The sequence below is a fragment of the Perna viridis genome, chromosome 3 (assembly GCF_037379345.1).
Source record: "Perna viridis isolate PV_CMFRI_1.1 ecotype Kerala chromosome 3, ASM3737934v1, whole genome shotgun sequence".
In the NCBI taxonomy this organism is placed as follows: Eukaryota; Metazoa; Mollusca; class Bivalvia; order Mytilida; family Mytilidae; genus Perna; species Perna viridis.
In genome coordinates this window covers 45407621-45426731 of record NC_142447.1, presented here as the reverse complement: position 1 = coordinate 45426731, position 19111 = coordinate 45407621, and the positions used below count along the sequence as shown (strand labels likewise).

Here is a 19111-nt window from a genome sequence, read left to right as displayed (position 1 = left end):
TAATCTACTGAATATCTCTTTTGTTGTTTTCTCTTTTTTTTTGTATTGTCCTTGACTATTCTCGGCGTTGTTTTTTGTGTTTACTAAAAAAAAATGTGTATTTGTTATTATTCATTTTGTAATATTAATCATAAACGTTCACATCCTTTTCTGACATGTTTTCAAGCACTACGCATAAAGTAAACCATTCCTTTAAATGCCCAAAGCTTGTCCCATTACTAGTAAATTCTGTTGTGATAAAGCTCTATGTGAAGTTGATTACGGGTAACAGTTGTACAAATAATTAAACAAAATTATCTGTTTATTACTTTATCTTGCCATATAAAGATTATTCAGCTGAAGTACATAGTCAGTAGTATTGGTCCAATGGATACAACAGTAGTCTACCTTGGAATTATAATATTTCTCTCAGGTACAGCTCAATCAGTAACAAATTGTTCAAGATAAGCATCAATGAAATTTGATAGTTTTTATTGCATAGTGAATTATTTTATTTGTTGAGAGTAAAATTGCAATATTCAGTATTAAGATAAAATACTAAACCTTTGTACCAATGTTCGCTTATTTCTGTACTTCATTAGTCCTTAAACAAATTTATTTGCATTGGTAACTTCACCTGAGATGAAAGTACCTTTAAAGATATATAGTCGGCATGACATCTATAACAGCTTATTATTATCATCATCATCATTTAATGTTGAGATAATGTAAAATGAACTGTTTCATCGATATCGACACATGAAGCTTTAAGCAATCGATGAAATAAAAACTCGTCATATTTTGGTTACAAAACGTAGACTTAAAAGCATTTTGTTCCTTCAAATAACTTTTCGTATGATCTTTTGTTAGGTTCAAATAATTTCATGATTATACACATATAAAAAAGTTTCTTTTTAAGCGGAAAAAATCTATAAAAACAAGCACAGATCTTCATCGTACCATGATTAAAAGACTACCAAGCAATGCCAGTTTAAAAGATAAACAACTAATTTAATCACTATCCTGTTTCGTCAATTTTAACAAAGACAGTGTGTTATTCTTGTTATTAGTTCAGTTGAATGTATATTCGTTGAAGAGATGAAATATCGTAGATACGTATTTTCAATATTTTTTTCTGGATAATATAAAAACAAAAAAAAACTACAATTTATTGTACTTATTGTATTCAAGTCTCGTAAGTAAGGAAAAAATAAGAAAATACACCGAGACTACTGAAGAAAAGAAGAAAGGAACGAAGAAAGTAAAATATATATAAAAAAAAAATAAAAGTTAGTTTTGAAACCTCAAACACTAAAACTATTATAAAAATGGTAACAATTCCATGAATAAATGGAGATATGTACCAGGTGTATTAGTAGGATGATGAACGTCCTTTGGTTTAGTTAATCCTTGAACTTTTCATGCATTGTGCATGATTAACTTGTCAATTTATCCTTCTGTGTGCCCTTAAGACGAACGAACATGTATCGGAGATAATATCTTATGTTTAACTAAGTAACCTATCCCCATTTCCTTTTAAACTGTGGACCTGCTGATGATTATTTTATCTGACAAAATCGGAGATAGCCTGGTCCATATTTAAATATATTAATTTGTATCAATATTCAATATGAATAACGTTTTGTTTTAATTTCAAATAATCTGGCAATACAGATGCCTTAACATGAACAGAGCAAAAGTATAGTGGTTTAACGTAATAATAATGTTGTAATGTAATTTATGCTCTATAGTAAAGAAGGAGTTTAAAGACTAATTACCTGTGCTTATTCTAATTGCCGCTGATGTATTGACAATAAACTTTGTTTTAACTAAATTAAACAGAAACCAATGGGCCTTATGTAGTTGCATATTAAATCAAGTAAATGGATCACGATTAAAATAGTTCTTAACCGCCTCCTTTACGATCGTACGATCATTAGGTATAATTCGGTCATTTGTTTAACGTTTATCAGAATTAACTCCCCCCCCCCCAAAAAAAAAAAAAAAAATACATTAAATGCAACATCTTAAATAATACTCTTCATTAAGTAACCGATTGTGAATTTTTAATTGTATGCTAAATTGTAGAAATCTTAAAATGTATTCATATCCATGGTAAAATGAAAAGGGTGAAGTGTGGTTTTTTGCTTTTTCTGACAAACTGTTTACCAAAATCAATGAAATATTTACTTTGCACATGGTGATCATTTTGATAGACACCCCTGCGTAGTTTGAAACATTTATTGCTGTAATTGTTGAAAAAAAAAAACAAAACAAAAATGCACCGAAAAATTCCTAATTAATGGTTCACGATCCTTAACGTGCTCTATTCATGATCAAGCTGTACTTGACCAATATTACCGATCTGTTCACGTTCATTTCTCTCCCAAAACAGAGTGCCAAAGTGATTTATACCTAACAAGCATTATAAAAAAATCAATTGTTAAATAAGCATATCTTATTCAACAACACAAAACAAATTAACACTCAAGAAAAAGAAATCATATTTATTTTTTAGGACAGTATATTGATAGATCTATCACAACCATGCGGTCTCATACGTCTAATTCATTTCAAGAACGATATTGCAAATATAAATAGCAATCAGCCGATAATTTAAATTGGCACATTTCCATTGCAAGAAAATTATCAAAAGTCATTATAGGCCACTGTGCCCTACATACGCATCAACATTATATTTATATCTATGTAACAGTTTTACTTCTTATAATTGAGTAAATAAATCATGATATTTCAAGTTTCAATGTTTTGACGGTTTCATCATTAAGTCTAATATGTATTCAAAATAAATTTCCGGCTTTTTACCAGTTCGAACAGTAAAATGTCACTGTGTAATTGTTTTACACTAAATAATTGTACCAAACCTGTACCATTAAGGGCAATTTTCCTTGTGGGTTTAAAAAACAATTTACGTTTGCTTTTGATTCTACAGATTTATTCAAGAGAGCTGATTCCAGTACTTTAGATTGTACATTTGATAGTGGATTTTGTAATTGGAAGAACAGCAAGGCCGATTGTTTTGATTGGGCAATAGGTGACGGTGATACTGTCGACAAAACTTCCGGTCCATCTATTGACCACACTACAAGATGTATGTATACAGCAACTTATTCACATCGTTAGTAAATATCACAAGAACAGTTATTTCATACTTAAAATACACATATGTACAGGAATATATGTGCTAAAATTTAAACTTTTAAGTAAATATACTTTTTTGGTTTAGAAATTTTCATTGTAATTTTAGTTCATTCATAAAAATATATATATATAATACATTGTAGTAAATACAGTTTATTTGTCCGATTGGTATAGGCGTTGGACTTATTAAAAGCGATATTGCAAAAATGTTACAACAGTGCAAGTTATCTTCCAGCCGAGAAAACGACCGAAAATATTTATTTGTAAATATAACAGTTTTAACATCACATACTTATATCTACAATAATAATAATGATTTAATTTGCATAAAATTTCAGCATCTAATGGTTCATATGCTGTGATATACGGTCGACATTCAATAAACAAAACCTGTACTGCCGTCCTCTCAAGTCAAAATGTAGGATACAAAGTTGACGGTATTTTTTCATTTTGGTACCACATGAACGGAAACGGTATAGGGCGACTTGCTGTATATGTAATAGATGGTCGTAACCGTCAACAAGTGTGGCAGAAAAAAGGTCGACAGAGTCCTGATTGGTTACATGCAAATATTGTGATAAAACCCGGTGATTTTAGAGTACGTTTTTCCAAGTATCTTTTTTTAGTATAAAACAAATGGATTGGAATGAATATTGTGTCAAAGCATAAATGAAACTCAATCAATTATGAAAAATCCTTTAAAAACATATATCTGAATTTCAGTTGGAAAACTATTTTCAATTAACATCGGCCTTTAATTTTTATTACATTAAGAAACTGCAGATAGAAGTAAAAGTCAAGGTCCTGAATGGTATGCGTTCCAATTTGTAAACATTTCATTGCGATTTAGAATTGGTGTTTATATATAGGTTTTTTAACCCATAGATCGACCTGGTCACTTAAATTCCATACCAAAATGACACATCGTATGCCAAAGATAAAGCTTCATTCACAAATGTTGGCCAGACTATAGTAATATCAAAGTAGGTCAAACCTTTTTTGATTAATGTCAATGAAACTTCTAGACTTTCGTCAAATGATATCGCGATATTACTATTTCTTGAATGGAATATCGAACTAAATTAATAAAATATTATTAAGACGTATATTTGTATTGAGATAAACAAGTATGCCATATTTGCTTGCTTATATTTTTATGTATTTTTAACAGTCCAAGGTTGCCTGTAAATCATTGGTACCTTGACTTAGGTCTTTCCGAAGTAAAACTGTGGTACAAATGTGTCTGTTCAAATTTCGTGTGTATAATATTTACCGAAATGTTATGACAAAAGATAAACACCTTTATGAAGAACACAATCGATTATAATGGACACTTTAATTGTAATGTTAAGACCTAAATTAAGAAAACTATTTACATTCAAACATTTTATTTTTACCACATTTGTCAGAATAGACAAATTCAAACAGATTTGAACGTAATTCAGCGCACGCAATGTACCGTTATGTTTAACAAGTGTAAATCGCAATCATGACAAAACATCCGCGTCAACTGTTAAATAGCTCAAAATTATCATTTGAAACGGAAAAGTAGACATTTTTAAACGTGACAAAGTGGTGTTCAATTTTGAATTATTTTTTGATACTTCAAGTTAGAAAAAATGAAAATAGTTCAGGTATTTGTGTTTTGATTTACAGATTTATATATTTTTAAGATAGAATTTGAAGCAACTGCAAAGTATCATTTTGGAAGTGATTTGGCTGTTGACGATATATCATTCCGTGAAGGTAAACATACAAGATTATAAAAAAGGGCATCAAAAGTACAAAATACTGGCTTCATCTGATTTTTTTTTACAATATGTTATTTTGTAAGGTCAAAAAAGTTTTTTTTTCTATTCATTTTAATTTAGCATTGTTTTTTTTTTCTCTAGCAAACACCATATCAATTTCACTTTTTAAAAAGTAGTTATAAAGTAAAACCCACAAACCATAGATTACAGTGTATTTCAACAATTTTTTTATTGACTTTTCTTTTACATCATCAAAAGTTGCAACAGCAGCACATACCACAACATTAAAGCCGTATTCAACAGAAGCTGCAATGTCACTTCCGTTTTTGTGTACCTTTGATCATGGATTGTGTAACTTAAAATTGGATGAAAGTAACATATCGACAGTTGAATGGAAGAAGAAATCGGGATCAGAGACCCTTGGGAATGTTGTGTTCATTCATGGGGACAACACAACAGGAACGGGTATTTACAATGAGCCATGTTATTTATCTTCAAATCGGTTGTTTGTTTGAATTGAGTATAAGAATAAACATTCTTATATTGTTACCTTTCGTGTTTTGCTGTTGCTTTTTTTTCTACTGTCAATATTTTCCTGGTGGTGTGTCATGACATATTTGCAAAGGCGGTTGGCAATAAGGACATTTATAGGCAAAGTCTATCATACTTTGTATCATGACAAAACACTAGCTTTAGCTATATATATAAAAAAACTATACGTTTAATTTCAAAAGTACCTAATTAACACAAGTACTAATTATGCTAAAACATCTTTATATATTTCGTTCGATATGCAAAATAAAAACACTCATTGGCAAAAAAAAAAACAAACTCTTTGCTTAATATTCGTTTTTAAGTTCCCATGTTTTATTTTCCTTATGATCTAGGGTCGTATTTATCCTTAACTGTCACGAACAGACCAGCATCGATTGGCGATAGAGCAAACCTTCACTTTCCTGTGACGAGAATCTCAAAAATGTCATGTCTTTCTTTCGCCTACAATTTACCCAGTCAAACAAGTGGAGGAATTGAGGTGTTTCAGACAGATATTCTTACAAATAACGCCAAGCTCTTAACGCTATTGTCAGGTTATTACGGGAAACGCTGGAGACAGGCGCAGGTCCAAATTTTTCCATCAGAAGATTTGTTAAAAGTATGATAATAGTATAATTTTAAAATTTTGTATGTACTTAACGATACAATAAAATGAATGAAAAATGTTCAGACGTCTCCTGTCATATTTCCAAACGTTAATGATTTAGTATATGATGGGAATAAGATGCGTATCCGCATGATGAAATGATCCAACGATTTCTCAAAAACTAATTAAAAATTAATTTCCTGCAATTTTTCGCACTGTTTTATATGTTTAATGGCCAATTTATGAAATAAAGTTTTCAAGAAACAATTAAAATCAATGGGAGTAAAAAATGCTTGGTCATTGTATAAAAATGCTTAACAACTTTGAACTTAAACATTACTCCGTTAAATACGTTAAACCCGTTGTAACCAGGTCTCAAATTTGTCAATGTGTATCTGGTTCAACGGATAGAATCTAAATTAGCATGTGAGCGTAGAAGACAAACAATAGGAGTACCGAAGTTTCCAGTACAACAAAATCAAATGTTTGAAACATAAACAAAGACAATTTGCACAACCCAAATAAACTATAAAGTAAAACACAGATGGAACCGCCCAAATTCAACAAACGTAGCAATCTAGTAGTACGACACCCATCGCGGAGCTGCTATGTGAAAGTCGTAATCAGAGACAGAATGAGATCTCAAAATGAGGTCGTTTAATACTTCACTAATACTTTAAATATTTTTGCAGATAGTAATTGAAGCTTTTTATTCCGGTGAACCAGGCTGTGTAGTCGCTATAGATGACATCAGTTTTCAGGAAGGTTACTGTGAGTACTTACGTTTGTTGTTGTACGGTCAATTGTTTGACTGAATAAACAACGTATTGAAATATTTAGATTTGTGACTGACTGTCACATACAGTAACTAACCAAATAATTACAAAATTTCAACAAAATTGGGATGATTGTGAATTAGATTTCTAACTATCTAGAACAGATTGTTGAAGAAAAAATTTAGGCTTCATTTTTGCCAAAAAAAAAAAAAAAAAAATCGGTAACTTACTTGTACAAGGAAAATAAGTTTAAAATTTAAGTTTGTCGTTTATTTTCATACAGCTCGCCATTAAAATTTGTTTACAATTACAAATAACATGTATTTGATATACGAAATTTTGTTTGAATTTTAATAGAGGAAAATAATATCATCAAATATTTATTTTGTGCATGTACGAACACATTTATATAATGGACACAGTTATATGCTAGGTATAGTTGTATTCTGAACACATCTACATGAAAATAACAAGCTCATGAGGATTTCCCAATTCTAATTGAGGAGGTTTTAAGCTTGCAAGGCTATTGGTTATCCGTTCTGTCTCGTGGCAATAATATTTTATGTTTCAATTTGAATTTATTATCTAAAGGAATCTTGGTATGGTTTCGAACGCATTATTTGAAACATGTTCCATCCTATTGCAGGATACATTCCTCGATGCACCCACTTGAATCATTTGATTAGTACTTTCATAGTTTATAAAAAGCGAAAGTTCTAGAAGTTTAACCCATTACTTGCAGTTATTTCCCTTTTAGTATCATTTTGAAGCTTATATATGAGAAGTCATTCAAAGTTTCTGGTGACTGAGAACTCTTCTATTTATTTGACCTCTCTTTATGCATGTCGACCACATTAAGTCTTTTCAAGAATCAGAGATGTAATCATATCAATATTGCTAATTTCGTTAGCTATACATGTGTGTCTTTCATTGGCATAATCATAACCAATTACTTCGGAGATTCATGTTAAAAATAATCGGATCTATATAAAACCAGTATTTTAAATAATAAATTTCGCAAATTAAAAACAAAAATATCGGTCGAATGCTCTGACACTTTTAAGAATAACCTACATTTCCAAACAATTTTCACTTTCTTGTCTTACTGAACTTTAAAAATGATCTAAAGGTGAAATAAGTAGTGCGTTAGAGAATAAATTTAATTAAAGCATTGGAAAATAGGTCCAAATTTACATGATTCAAAATCTTCAACGAATTGTATACTTGTTAATAAAAGAAACGATGCAACATTTTCATTAAACAGTATTTTACTGTTTAGAAGAAAATAATGTCAGTAAGAAAAAATACTTGTTTTTCATACGTGACACAGTAGCAACAAATACGTCTCAGACAATTCCTGGATCATATAGGGACATACCAAACTATCTTGATTTTCAATTTCTTTAATATAATAGAAGGATTCAACTGACCCGAAATAATGTAGTTATGACGATAATATATTCCTTGCGTAGTTTTTCCGCATTTAATTTTCTTATACGCACGCTTTCAGTGGAGTCCGAGTTGCTCATTTGCTTTTGTTACTTTGTATGTATGATTTTAGTTACTTTATGTTCTTTGTTGTGTATGTCTGTTTTCCATGTCTGGTCTTTGTCCCTGGATTGCATTCTTTTGATTACTGTTATAACCTTGGTTCCCTTGATTACTCTTAAAAGATCTTGACGTTAAGAAATTTTACGGTGTCCAGGCATCATTTGGTGAGCAAGGTTGCATCAGTCGAGTTACAAATCTTTGACAAAATTATTCGTACCACATAAAACTATTTGCAACAGTTGTCTGTTAACGGTTATTTTGGAATAACCGTGGCATTTAAATATTGGTTCGTTTCTTTTGTTGACTAGTATATATTTTGTAATATTTCAGGTGCAGATTTTCAAACAACAACCACATCATCGACTCCGACGACCCCCACTTTACCTCTGATGTCATTTAAAGAAGTGACGTCATGTCAACCAGCCTACAATACAATAGAAAAAAGTCTGTCTTGTGATTTTACCAAGGACTTTTGCAATTTTACACAAAAGGCACCATATACTTGGATTCGTAGAAACAAGGATAGCTCCTGGTTGACAAAGGTTCCAGACAGACCAGCTCATGGTAAAATCTGTCGTTTACTGTCATGTTTTTAAAGTCAAAATTCGTTTTTAATCATTTCTAATTATCTTAGGTCTAAGAGTTATCGTATTAAACACATTTAGTAGTCAGAACACTACAGCTGCTATATACTGTATTTTAGATTGAAAGTTTAAAAACCGTTTTCATGATATGTTTAAGATATACAAAAAAAACCCAATTCATTGGGGTTCGGTCATTTTAATTACATATACATATGTATGTTATATAGGACGATTATTTGCCTTTCAAATGAAATCATCCGATGTGTGCTATATGAAGTGTCGAATACTCCCGTTGGTCCAGACATCAGTGATATAATAACATCGATGCATTATCAACAGAGTCAAATGTTATTTAATTTTAAGTATTTACGTCTTTTAAAGTTAAAGCCCAAAATGATATCATTATAGATAGCTTGCTAAATATACGACTTTTTTTTCAAACAAAATATTTTCATAAAAGTGTTTCTCTATGGGAATTCTTGTAAAAAACCTTATTACAGTCTACTGCCGTACAGACAGCTTTTTTAGACTTCTGTTTGCCTAAAAAAATCTACATAAAATTCTGGGGTCACCTTACAGTTCAAATCAATTGCAAGCTCTCTCGCTGAAAATTCTAATATTCTATTATTCATATTACATTTCCATGGTTGTAACCAACATACAGAATTTTATGCGGTTACAAACACAACCTCCTCAAAGCATGGCGAAAGAATATTAGCTACACCAATGATATTTGAAAAATCAGTCTGCGTAGAGTTCTGGTACAGCTTGCCTTCTGTGTCGTCCGAGTTGACAGTTAAAGTCCTGTCATATGGAGGACGGACTTCCGAAGTATGGAAAACAACAGAAATGGCAGGAAGTTGGAAAAAGAAAGCTTTAATAATCAATATTGGATACAAATTCAAGGTAGGTTTTTTTTTACAATATGACAACTCGAATGTTTTAGAAAGAGCGATAAAATCAAATAAACTTTATATTTATTATTTTATTTTTTATCTGTCTTCAATCGCTTAGGTACACATCGGCCTAAGTAGTAAGATGTGTAAGGTTCTTTGATCAATTATCACATTATCTTTTACTAACTGCGCCTTTCATTATACCAACTATTTAATTCCTTATATCCCTGTTGAGATATGGTATCATTACTTGTCTCTCGTTTGCTTCTGCATCCATAGGTTCTTTTTATTGGAAACATAAGAACGTCAAAAAGCAAAGAAGCAATCGACAATGTTCAAATACTAAAAAAAGGACCAAGTAAGTGATATAATAGCGTAAATGAATCCATACAGAACATTTTATCAAATTTAATATCAATTTAAAATATGCACATAATAAACAAACATAATAAATAAACAAACTCAAAACAAACAAAATATCATGGGGTTTATGTTATTGCACCAATGTCACTACATAGGCTAAATGAGTTAATAGTTTAAAGGTGCAATTTTATGGGCTATAGGTCGTATAATCCAAACAACATTGTAGTGAAATCGAACCTATTTAGATCCATCATTAGAAATCATTTTGTTTATATGGCTGTGCATGCCAAACATTCATTGAAATGTGGTAAAGAGTAATCAAGGGAACCAAGGTTATAGCGGTAATCAAAAGAATGTAATCCAGGGACAAAGACCAGACATGGAAAACAGACATACACAACAAAGAACATAAAGTAACTAAAATCATACATACAAAGTAACAAAAGCAAATGAGCAACACGGACTCCACTAAAAACTGGGAACATGGACCAGGTGCACCGGTAGGGTAAGCGTCCTCTGCTTTTCTAGAAACACCCGCCGAGTTGCTCATAAAAAGTCAAGTTCGGGGTAGACAAACGAGGAAAGGCAAACCATGACCCGTTGAATAAATTAGTTTTGCTGATGGATACATCATAACGATCCACGAGTTCATGATGACGACCATAACCTTGTTCCAGAAGCCTATTTGTTAGAGTTCTAGTTCTAGTTCTAGAGTTCTAGGTAAAATGACTTCAGATGGAGTATAATTTATAAATCATTGGGTCAATGCTACTGTTGGTGTACCAAAGCCCCTGCGGGTATTCACCTTCCCAGAAATAAGACTTATCTAATTTATAGCAAAGATTATTAATCGAAATTAGGACTTTCATCAGAGTCAAATGCTTTAAAACACCGAGACTTCTTTTCAAGTTCCTGACGAAAGGTTATTTCTTGAAACATTTTTTCAATATTTATATTGATTAACATTTTTGTATATTTAGACAAGTTTTGTGTTTATTTAGGATTCCGCTTGGACATGTTTCTCTATTATGCTTGTACATACTGTCATCTGTAAGAATTTAAAATCTCCACAAATATTAAAGGTGTTGTTCTGTGAAATCATTTTAGAAATGATATCAACGCTTAATACTATGGTATCAACATCAAGATCAACTGTATCTTCATTGTCTTTTGGTGTCCATTCGTCTTTAAAAACGGCTATCACGACTACATCAACCGTTCGAACGACTCCTACTTTACCTTCGTTGTCATTTAAAGAAGTGGCGTCATGTCATCCAGAATATAACACTATAACACATGGATTGTCCTGCGATTTTACAACTGACTTCTGTAATTTTACACAACCAGAAGCATCTCTTAATTGGTACCGTACAAAAAAAGACAATGGTTGGTTGGCAAAGATTCCAAACAGACATTTGAATGGTAAGTTCAATGTTGTTAGATTTCAAGTGTTAAGTGTACAATAATTGTATAGGTTTATATTTTCGTAGAATTATAAAACTAAAACAGACTATAAATGAAAAGAAAAACAACATATTGACTACCAATTATAATATTTTTTGCATCAATCTAAGCAAAAAAACAAAAACAAAACAAAATAGATATTAATCAATATGCATAATTACTCAAAATTTATGAAATTTTGAACTGAACGTGTAAAAAGAAAAGATGAAAGAGATGAAATTGTGGCACTTGATTTCGTTCCGTAACATTTTTTTTTCAGATTTCTAGTTTGTAAACGTGAAAAGAATATTCTATAAGTGTAAATCACATGTTTTTTGTTTTTTGTTTTAATCTATTCCATTTGTAATTTGTGTAGGGTACTACGCAGCACTTAATGCTTCAAACTATAATGTAAGGAGTGGTGAAGGTATCCTGTCTACTCCAGAGATATTAGAAAAATCAGTCTGCTTAGAGTTCTTGTACAGTATGCCTTCTGTGTCGTCCGAAATGACAATAAAAGTCATGACATATGGAGGGCGGACTGTGGAAGTATGGGGAAAGAAAGGGCTTATCGAAAATGGCAATTGGACAAAGACAAATATAATCATCAATATTGGCTACAAATTTAAGGTTAGTTTAATACTTATCCCAACTAAATTATCTTCACGATTGTTTTTTTTCTATTCAAATGTCACAGATATGGGTATATACGATCTAGCTTTAAGAAAAGAACTTATTTGTGACTGTTTCGTCACAGTTTCTGTTTACAGTATCTTGGCTGCCATAAATACAATGCATTTTTGAAATATTGTCTCAATAACGGCATATAAGGAATTCCCCAACAGTTTTACTTTCGCCGGATCTTTAGGTTTTCAAACATTCCTTTGATTTCAAACACCAGAGGGTCTGTTTTCAGATGTGCACATTTGTCGAATAATTTCTTGTATTTTCTTATTTAAAAAATAATCTTTGTTCTTTGAGTTCTGTATAATGTCATTTCATTCGTGCTATTTTTCAATTTTTAAGAGTTTTAATCATACAGTTACGAATTCAACATAACGAGAATATGTAAGGTGTATATGAGATAATAATCCCACCGGGATAAAAAAATGTCAGCCCAAGTCCACCAATTGGTCTGCAATGAACGGCGAGGAAATCCTTACACCGCATAGCGGGCTGGAGCTTGTCCCAAAACATCATTATATACAGGTGCAGCGAAATAGTAGCCCTATATACTCAAGTAACATAAAAAGTAAAGTTAAAGGTGAAAAAGAAAAAAGACACACAGAGGCCAGGAATTCCTGACATAGGACAGGCGCAAAAAATGTGGCGGGGATAAAATACTTTGGCCTCCCCCTACAACCTTCCCCCTTTAAAATTTTGCCACAGTGAAAAAATACAACACTATTAGACACACCTAAAATCAGTTCAAAAGGGTCTTAGTTCCACGTTACAACGTAGATAAAGAAACCGAATATAAATTACAAAAATGTACAAACTAAGAACTACTGGCAGGTGACCTGCCAGCTCTAGACCAGTTTAAACCTACAAAAAGTTATGTCCCCATCGTATATAAAATCAATCTCAATTCTTTCTGTGCGGGGTTAAGAATCACGATACACATTAAGTCACAGAATAAGGACACAACCCATGTAATGCCTAAAACTGTTTAAAAAGTATAGTGTTTTAATTTTTATGAATACACCCTATGTGCGAATCAATCTTTATACCAAAGAATGCTATCCTTAACGACTTGACAACAATATGATAACTATATCCCTTACGAATGAGTCTATTCAACGGTTTAGTTAACTTATATGGTGAGTATTCAGCTTTCCGTGCTTTGTGTAGAATATAAATGTAAAACAAAGGGTGAGAAATACAAGCATGTACTAATCTTTTATAAGTACATCTGTATTTGAGAGTGAGTGTCTTGTATTGGTTGAAAAATTTGTGAATGTTTTATGAGCTTGTCATATCAAAAACCTTGAAGTATTGTTTAATATGACCGGGTCAATTATTTCCGGCGTTTTGTTTTAAAGGTAACCAATTTACATAAAAAAAAGTCACATATAAATGTGTACACATTGAATTATGGACGGGGCTTTTTTAATGTTATCCCGTACGATGATACTTTTTATTCCTAAAATGCCAATATTTAAGACTCTAATTAATCATTTATTTATATAAAATTACATTTGATACGAAAGATAAGACAAAGAAAAACGGAGGCGAATTAGTACGATTTGTATTCTCAATTTATCCATGACTGTATACTTCAAAGATTTATTATTAAGAAAGTATATTCACATGTTTTTTTTTCAGGTACTTTTTATCGGCAAGAAAATGTCATCAATTTCAAAAGTAGCAATCGACGATGTAAATATCTTCACAAAAGGTCAACGTAAGTTTAATTTTAATTCTTCATTTAATTCGTATGAATCGCACATTTATTAATTTATGAAGTCAGCTTTGTTCTCAATTAAACTTAAAACAGGAAATAAAAAGAGAGAAAATAACTGTTTATTATTTTGAATTCTAGCAGTTTTTAAATGATCATCGAATATTATAGCTTTCAAAACATCAGTTGCATATGTATTTATTTCGAAAAAAAAAAGAATCATAGTTTAAAGCTTTCAAAAGAAGTGAGTGTGAATTTGTTTTGTGTTTTTAAAAACGCTTCTGAAATATGTAAATATGCGAGTAATTCTGTATCTTGGATTGTGAAGTTGTATGACGTTGAAATTTGAAATTTCTGTCTCGCCACTAAGCGCGCCCAAGTAGACCGTGATATGAAGATGCATCAATTCAGAATAAGAACAATGTGCTGGAATGGGATAATTTATTTTTTTTAATACCATTTTTGCAGTTTTAATAAAAATCCAAACAGTCAATTAGGCAATCTAATATAATGATATAACATTTCAAAAGTAAAACGTCTAGATTGACAGAGAGTATTGTTATACAATTTATCAGTTTTTATCATGATAAAAAACACAAACACTTGATTTCTTTTTAAACAAAAAGTTTAAACGGCAACGAAATTAAACATCTATGGACCTGTTATGAAAAAATTAATCATCTTATATGTGGGTTGTTAATTGACTTCAGTAACATTGAAACATCTCCAAAACAAATTGGTTTTTTTTTGACGTACTGTTCAAAGGTTTGGAAAATACACATTTTAATTGTAGATTTAATTTTATTTAATTTTTGAAAACATTTTAGAAACTTGGTAGAAGTGTTTATTGTACAGCATTTTGGTACATAGAAGGATACAATACTTGAAAACACTAAGGTGTGAAATTCATACTTTAAGCTACTCGGAAAGATTCCGGTTCTTACCGGATAGGGTACTTTCTTCTGTGCCATCTGGCTGTTTATAAAACATACAATTAGCACGACCTTTGATAAAGATGATAGAAATGGGTACAAATTTGTTTTGTTATTTAAAACAATGCCATGCCTGCTTACTTTTCCTTGCAGTTCTAAACAGCTTATTTCGGTAGTGGATTTTGGCAAGCCACCCAAAATTGTCATGGACACTGATAAATGTTTTTATTATATCTGTTTGTCTATGTAGTTTTTTTTAGATTTTTATGGCAATATATAGCTAAAGATATCTCATATTTATTTACCTCCATAATGTAGGGATTTGAAAAATGTATTCTTTATATTGAGAAAAATCATTATATTTTATTGTCTGGGTGTCTAAACATTGCATTATTTACTATAAATGACATAAAATATCTGCAGTGGTCGAACTATCATGTCAAATCCGCCGATTATCAGATTTATCGAATACAATATTGTTAGTTATATGACTGTATTTTACACACCCGATAAAGCTAGTGCTGAGATACCTTCATTTAACTAACGAGATTGTAGAAATCTTACAATTTGTTCGTTGATAAAAAGCTATATTTATTGACGTGTTTATTAAAATGAATAATCTTTAACCAACAGTAACCACTGTCCAATCGACAAGAGATGTCACAACGGAAGTGTTCACGACCGACACAAAAATGAATACCCTTTCTACAGTAGGAACGGAACGACCTTCAACAAATAAACAAACTACAAATTCTGTCAAGATTAAAACAACAAAAAAAGAAACAAGACCGACTGCACAGATTCTCAAAACGACAAAAGTGATACAACCTAAACCAACAAGTAAGCCAACAACGAAGAAGACCACATCGACAAGTATTAAGACAACTGCTAAAAGTACATTAAGAGAGACACAAGCGCACCTAGCCACAAAAATAACAAAAACTCCGACGTCAACAGTATCTAAATATCCTATGCGTGTATCAACGAGTGTATTGCCAACAAACGGTAAAATGACAACAACAGGCAAAACGGAACCAGGAAAAGCTGAATTTACATCGACAAAAGTGATACAAACTAAACCAACAAGTAAGCCAACAACGAAGAAGACCACATCGACAAGTATTAAGACAACTGCTAAAAGTACATTAAGAGAGACACAAGCGCACCTAGCCACAAATATAACAAAAATAACAACAACTCCGACGTCAACAGTATCTAAATATCCTATGCGTGTATCATCGAGTGTATTGCCAACAAACGATAAAATGACAACAACAAGCAAAACGGAACCAGGGAAAACTGAATTTACATCGACAAAAGTGATACAAACTAAACCAACAAGTAAGCCAACAACGAAGAAGACCACATCGACAAGTATTAAGACAACTGCTAAAAGTACATTAAGAGAGACACAAGCGCACCTAGCCACAAATATAACAAAAATAACAACAACTCCGACGTCAACAGTATCTAAATATCCTATGCGTGTATCAACGAGTGTATTGCCAACAAACGGTAAAATGACAACAACAGGCAAAACAAAACCAGGAAAAGCTGAATTTACCAAAAAGCCTTCATCAACAAAGAAACCAACGACTGGAAAAACACACGCTAGTAAATCAGAAGGCTTAAGTAATGATTCAAAATTAGGAATAAGCATCTCAGTTACAATTGCGTTTATGGGTGTTATAATAGGAATTTTCATAATAACAAGGAAGAAATCTAGTTCCATTGAAAATTTTTTTGATGGTATTGAAGTAAAAGCATATGGGGATACAAAAAGTCCTGATGTAGTGCAGAACGGCCAATTACAAAAGCAAAATGGACTTGTGGTGTCTTTCGAAAGCTTGGATACGAAAATGTAAAAAACAAGATGACAAAGCCTTAAAGAATGTTGCAAAAATCCGTCCAAAATAAATTAGTGCTCAGCAGTAAACGTGCTTTTTTTATTCTGATGACCTTAACATTTATAGCAAAAATAGATTTGAGGGACTCGATCATAATTTTGTATTGTTGTTTGTTTTTATTTAATTAAAATACTAGCTATTTAGCATTAAAAAGTTATTATATATGGGCGCGGTCTGAAAACGTATTCTTACGTCTAGATGATCTCCTATTATAAGTTCGGTTAACAATATTTGACAAACGTCACTGTAAGTTTCTTAAAAGTGCTCCTCGACATGACCATTGTTTTCCGATTTTAGAATTTGCAAAAATTGTATGTAATTGTACATTGCAATTTCCCGATTCGTAGTTCATGATACCAACGAATTGATTTGTCATTTTTAAAAGAGTAATCAAGGGAACCAAGGTTATAGGGTAATCAAAAAAATGTAATCCAGGGACAAAGACAAGCCATGGAAGACAGACACACACAACAAAGACCATAGAGTAACTAAAATCATACATACAAAGTAACAAAAGCAAATGAGCAACACGGACTCCACTAAAAACTGGGAGCATGCCTGGACCAGGTGCACCGGTAGGGTAAGCGTCCTCTGCTTTTCTAGAAACACCCTCCGAGTTGCTCATAAAAAAAAGTCTGGGGTAGACGAAAGAGGAAAGGAAAACTATGACATGTTGAACAAATCAGTTTTCATGGCGCAGATGAATACACCGTAACGATCCAAGAGTTCATGATGACGGCCATAAAACTTTTGTAGTGATGACTTCAATCTTGTAGCAACATAACCCTGCTCCGGAAGCCTATTTGTTAGAATTCTAGCGCAATACAAAAAGTCTGTGTAGTTTCGGCAAGCTCTGGCATAACATATGAGTTGTGAACACTCCATACGCAGGTGCTGAAGGGATGTTGCCACAGATGAAAGGAAAGTTGACAATTTTGAATGAAAAGTCATCACGTTTGTCGTAAAGATTGGTCAATTGTTTTCATTTACCGTCGATTTTTAAGTGTAAGTAAAGATATGAGCCCGATTTCACAGTGTCTGTAGTATCCTTTATCTCAAGTTCTTTGGGGTAAATGCGATGTATCAAATCCCAAAATTAGGATTGTTTAAAGATAATACGTCATCTATATAGCGGAAACTGAGATTAAAGGATCTACCTATACGATATTCTTTCTTTCGGATCAGATCAGCTGTAGTCAGCCTCATAAGAGTGAATAAATAGGTCAGCAAGTAAAGGGGCACAATTTGTCCCCATTGACATGCCGACCGTTTGTTGAAAAACGCGTTCACCACACTAGACAAATATGTTGTCGATTAAAAATTCCAGCATTTTGTAAACATCTTCTTCTGTATATTTGGAAGATGATTTGGAATTATTTCTTACAAAGTATGAGAAATCTCCACCAAGAACTATATATTTGTATCTGGGTGTACAATCTTTTTTGGAAAAACAACGATGTATAATGTTTTTAAGTCGGGATGTTAACTGAGTATGTGGAATAGAAGTATACACTGTTGAAAAATCATAGGTTTTAATGCTATTATATTCAGATAATAGTCTTGAACTGATTGTCTCCAAAAAATCTTTCTAATTTTTCAGGATCCACATTGAATTAATACCACTATGGGAGTAACAAGTGTTGTGGTAGGACTACAAACCATCTTTGACAGCTGTGCGTATAGAAGTTACAAAGTTTGAAAGAGGTTTTATGGTTCATTTTACAGATCCAACTATGAAACGTTCTTTGTAGGAATCCAGTACATAGACAGTAAATTACATTCATCGTCCTTGGTAGAGAGACCAAAAGAGGATAGCACAGATTTATGGTTTTCCACAATTTCTCCTTTGGAGAGTGTTGTAGCAGTATAGGTCTTATCACTACTATTATTTTCTACGTCTACCTCTGATAATAAACATTGGATGTAAAACATTGGATGCAATAACTATTTATAATTGAAATTTTGGATGCAGTGGGTGAAGTATAGGAATATGAAATATTTGGTATCGATTTGTCTTTGAAATATGGGGGAATTTTGTTGGTAACGTTTTTTGTGATGTAGGATGTTAGCCAAATTAATTGTATCTATACATTTGTTGACAAACGGTAGTGGAAGAAATGATCGTTTTTCTTTATCTTGACTTTTCACACAAACTGGTTTAAAGAGTCTGTGGAAACCAATGTTTAAAATGATGGCAACAAGTCTGTATAATGATGAGATAGGGT

General features: G+C 32.0%; 1 protein-coding gene across 4 annotated transcripts; it reads left to right on the top strand.

Moving 5' to 3' along the window:
• The first annotated feature begins 282 nt into the window (after positions 1-282).
• LOC148622466 (MAM and LDL-receptor class A domain-containing protein 1-like) lies at positions 283-17030 on the top strand. Of its 4 annotated transcripts, XM_088572420.1 has the most exons (14): positions 283-412; positions 2933-3091; positions 3480-3739; positions 4815-4887; positions 5151-5357; positions 5780-6045; positions 6726-6804; positions 8691-8924; positions 9609-9850; positions 10120-10198; positions 11311-11625; positions 12023-12276; positions 13972-14050; positions 15613-17030. In XM_088572420.1, the coding sequence occupies exons 1-14, from the start codon at positions 367-369 to the stop codon at positions 16842-16844; spliced, it is 3525 nt and encodes a 1174-aa protein (XP_088428546.1). In that variant the 5' UTR covers positions 283-366; the 3' UTR covers positions 16845-17030. The 4 variants fall into 4 exon arrangements, with proteins under 4 accessions (XP_088428546.1, XP_088428548.1, XP_088428547.1 ...); XM_088572422.1 differs by lacking the exons at positions 283-412; positions 2933-3091 and adding an exon at positions 4027-4124 and having other exon boundaries at positions 3601-3739; positions 4819-4887; XM_088572421.1 differs by lacking the exons at positions 283-412; positions 2933-3091 and adding an exon at positions 4027-4124 and having other exon boundaries at positions 3601-3739.
• Positions 17031-19111: the final 2081 nt, after the last annotated feature.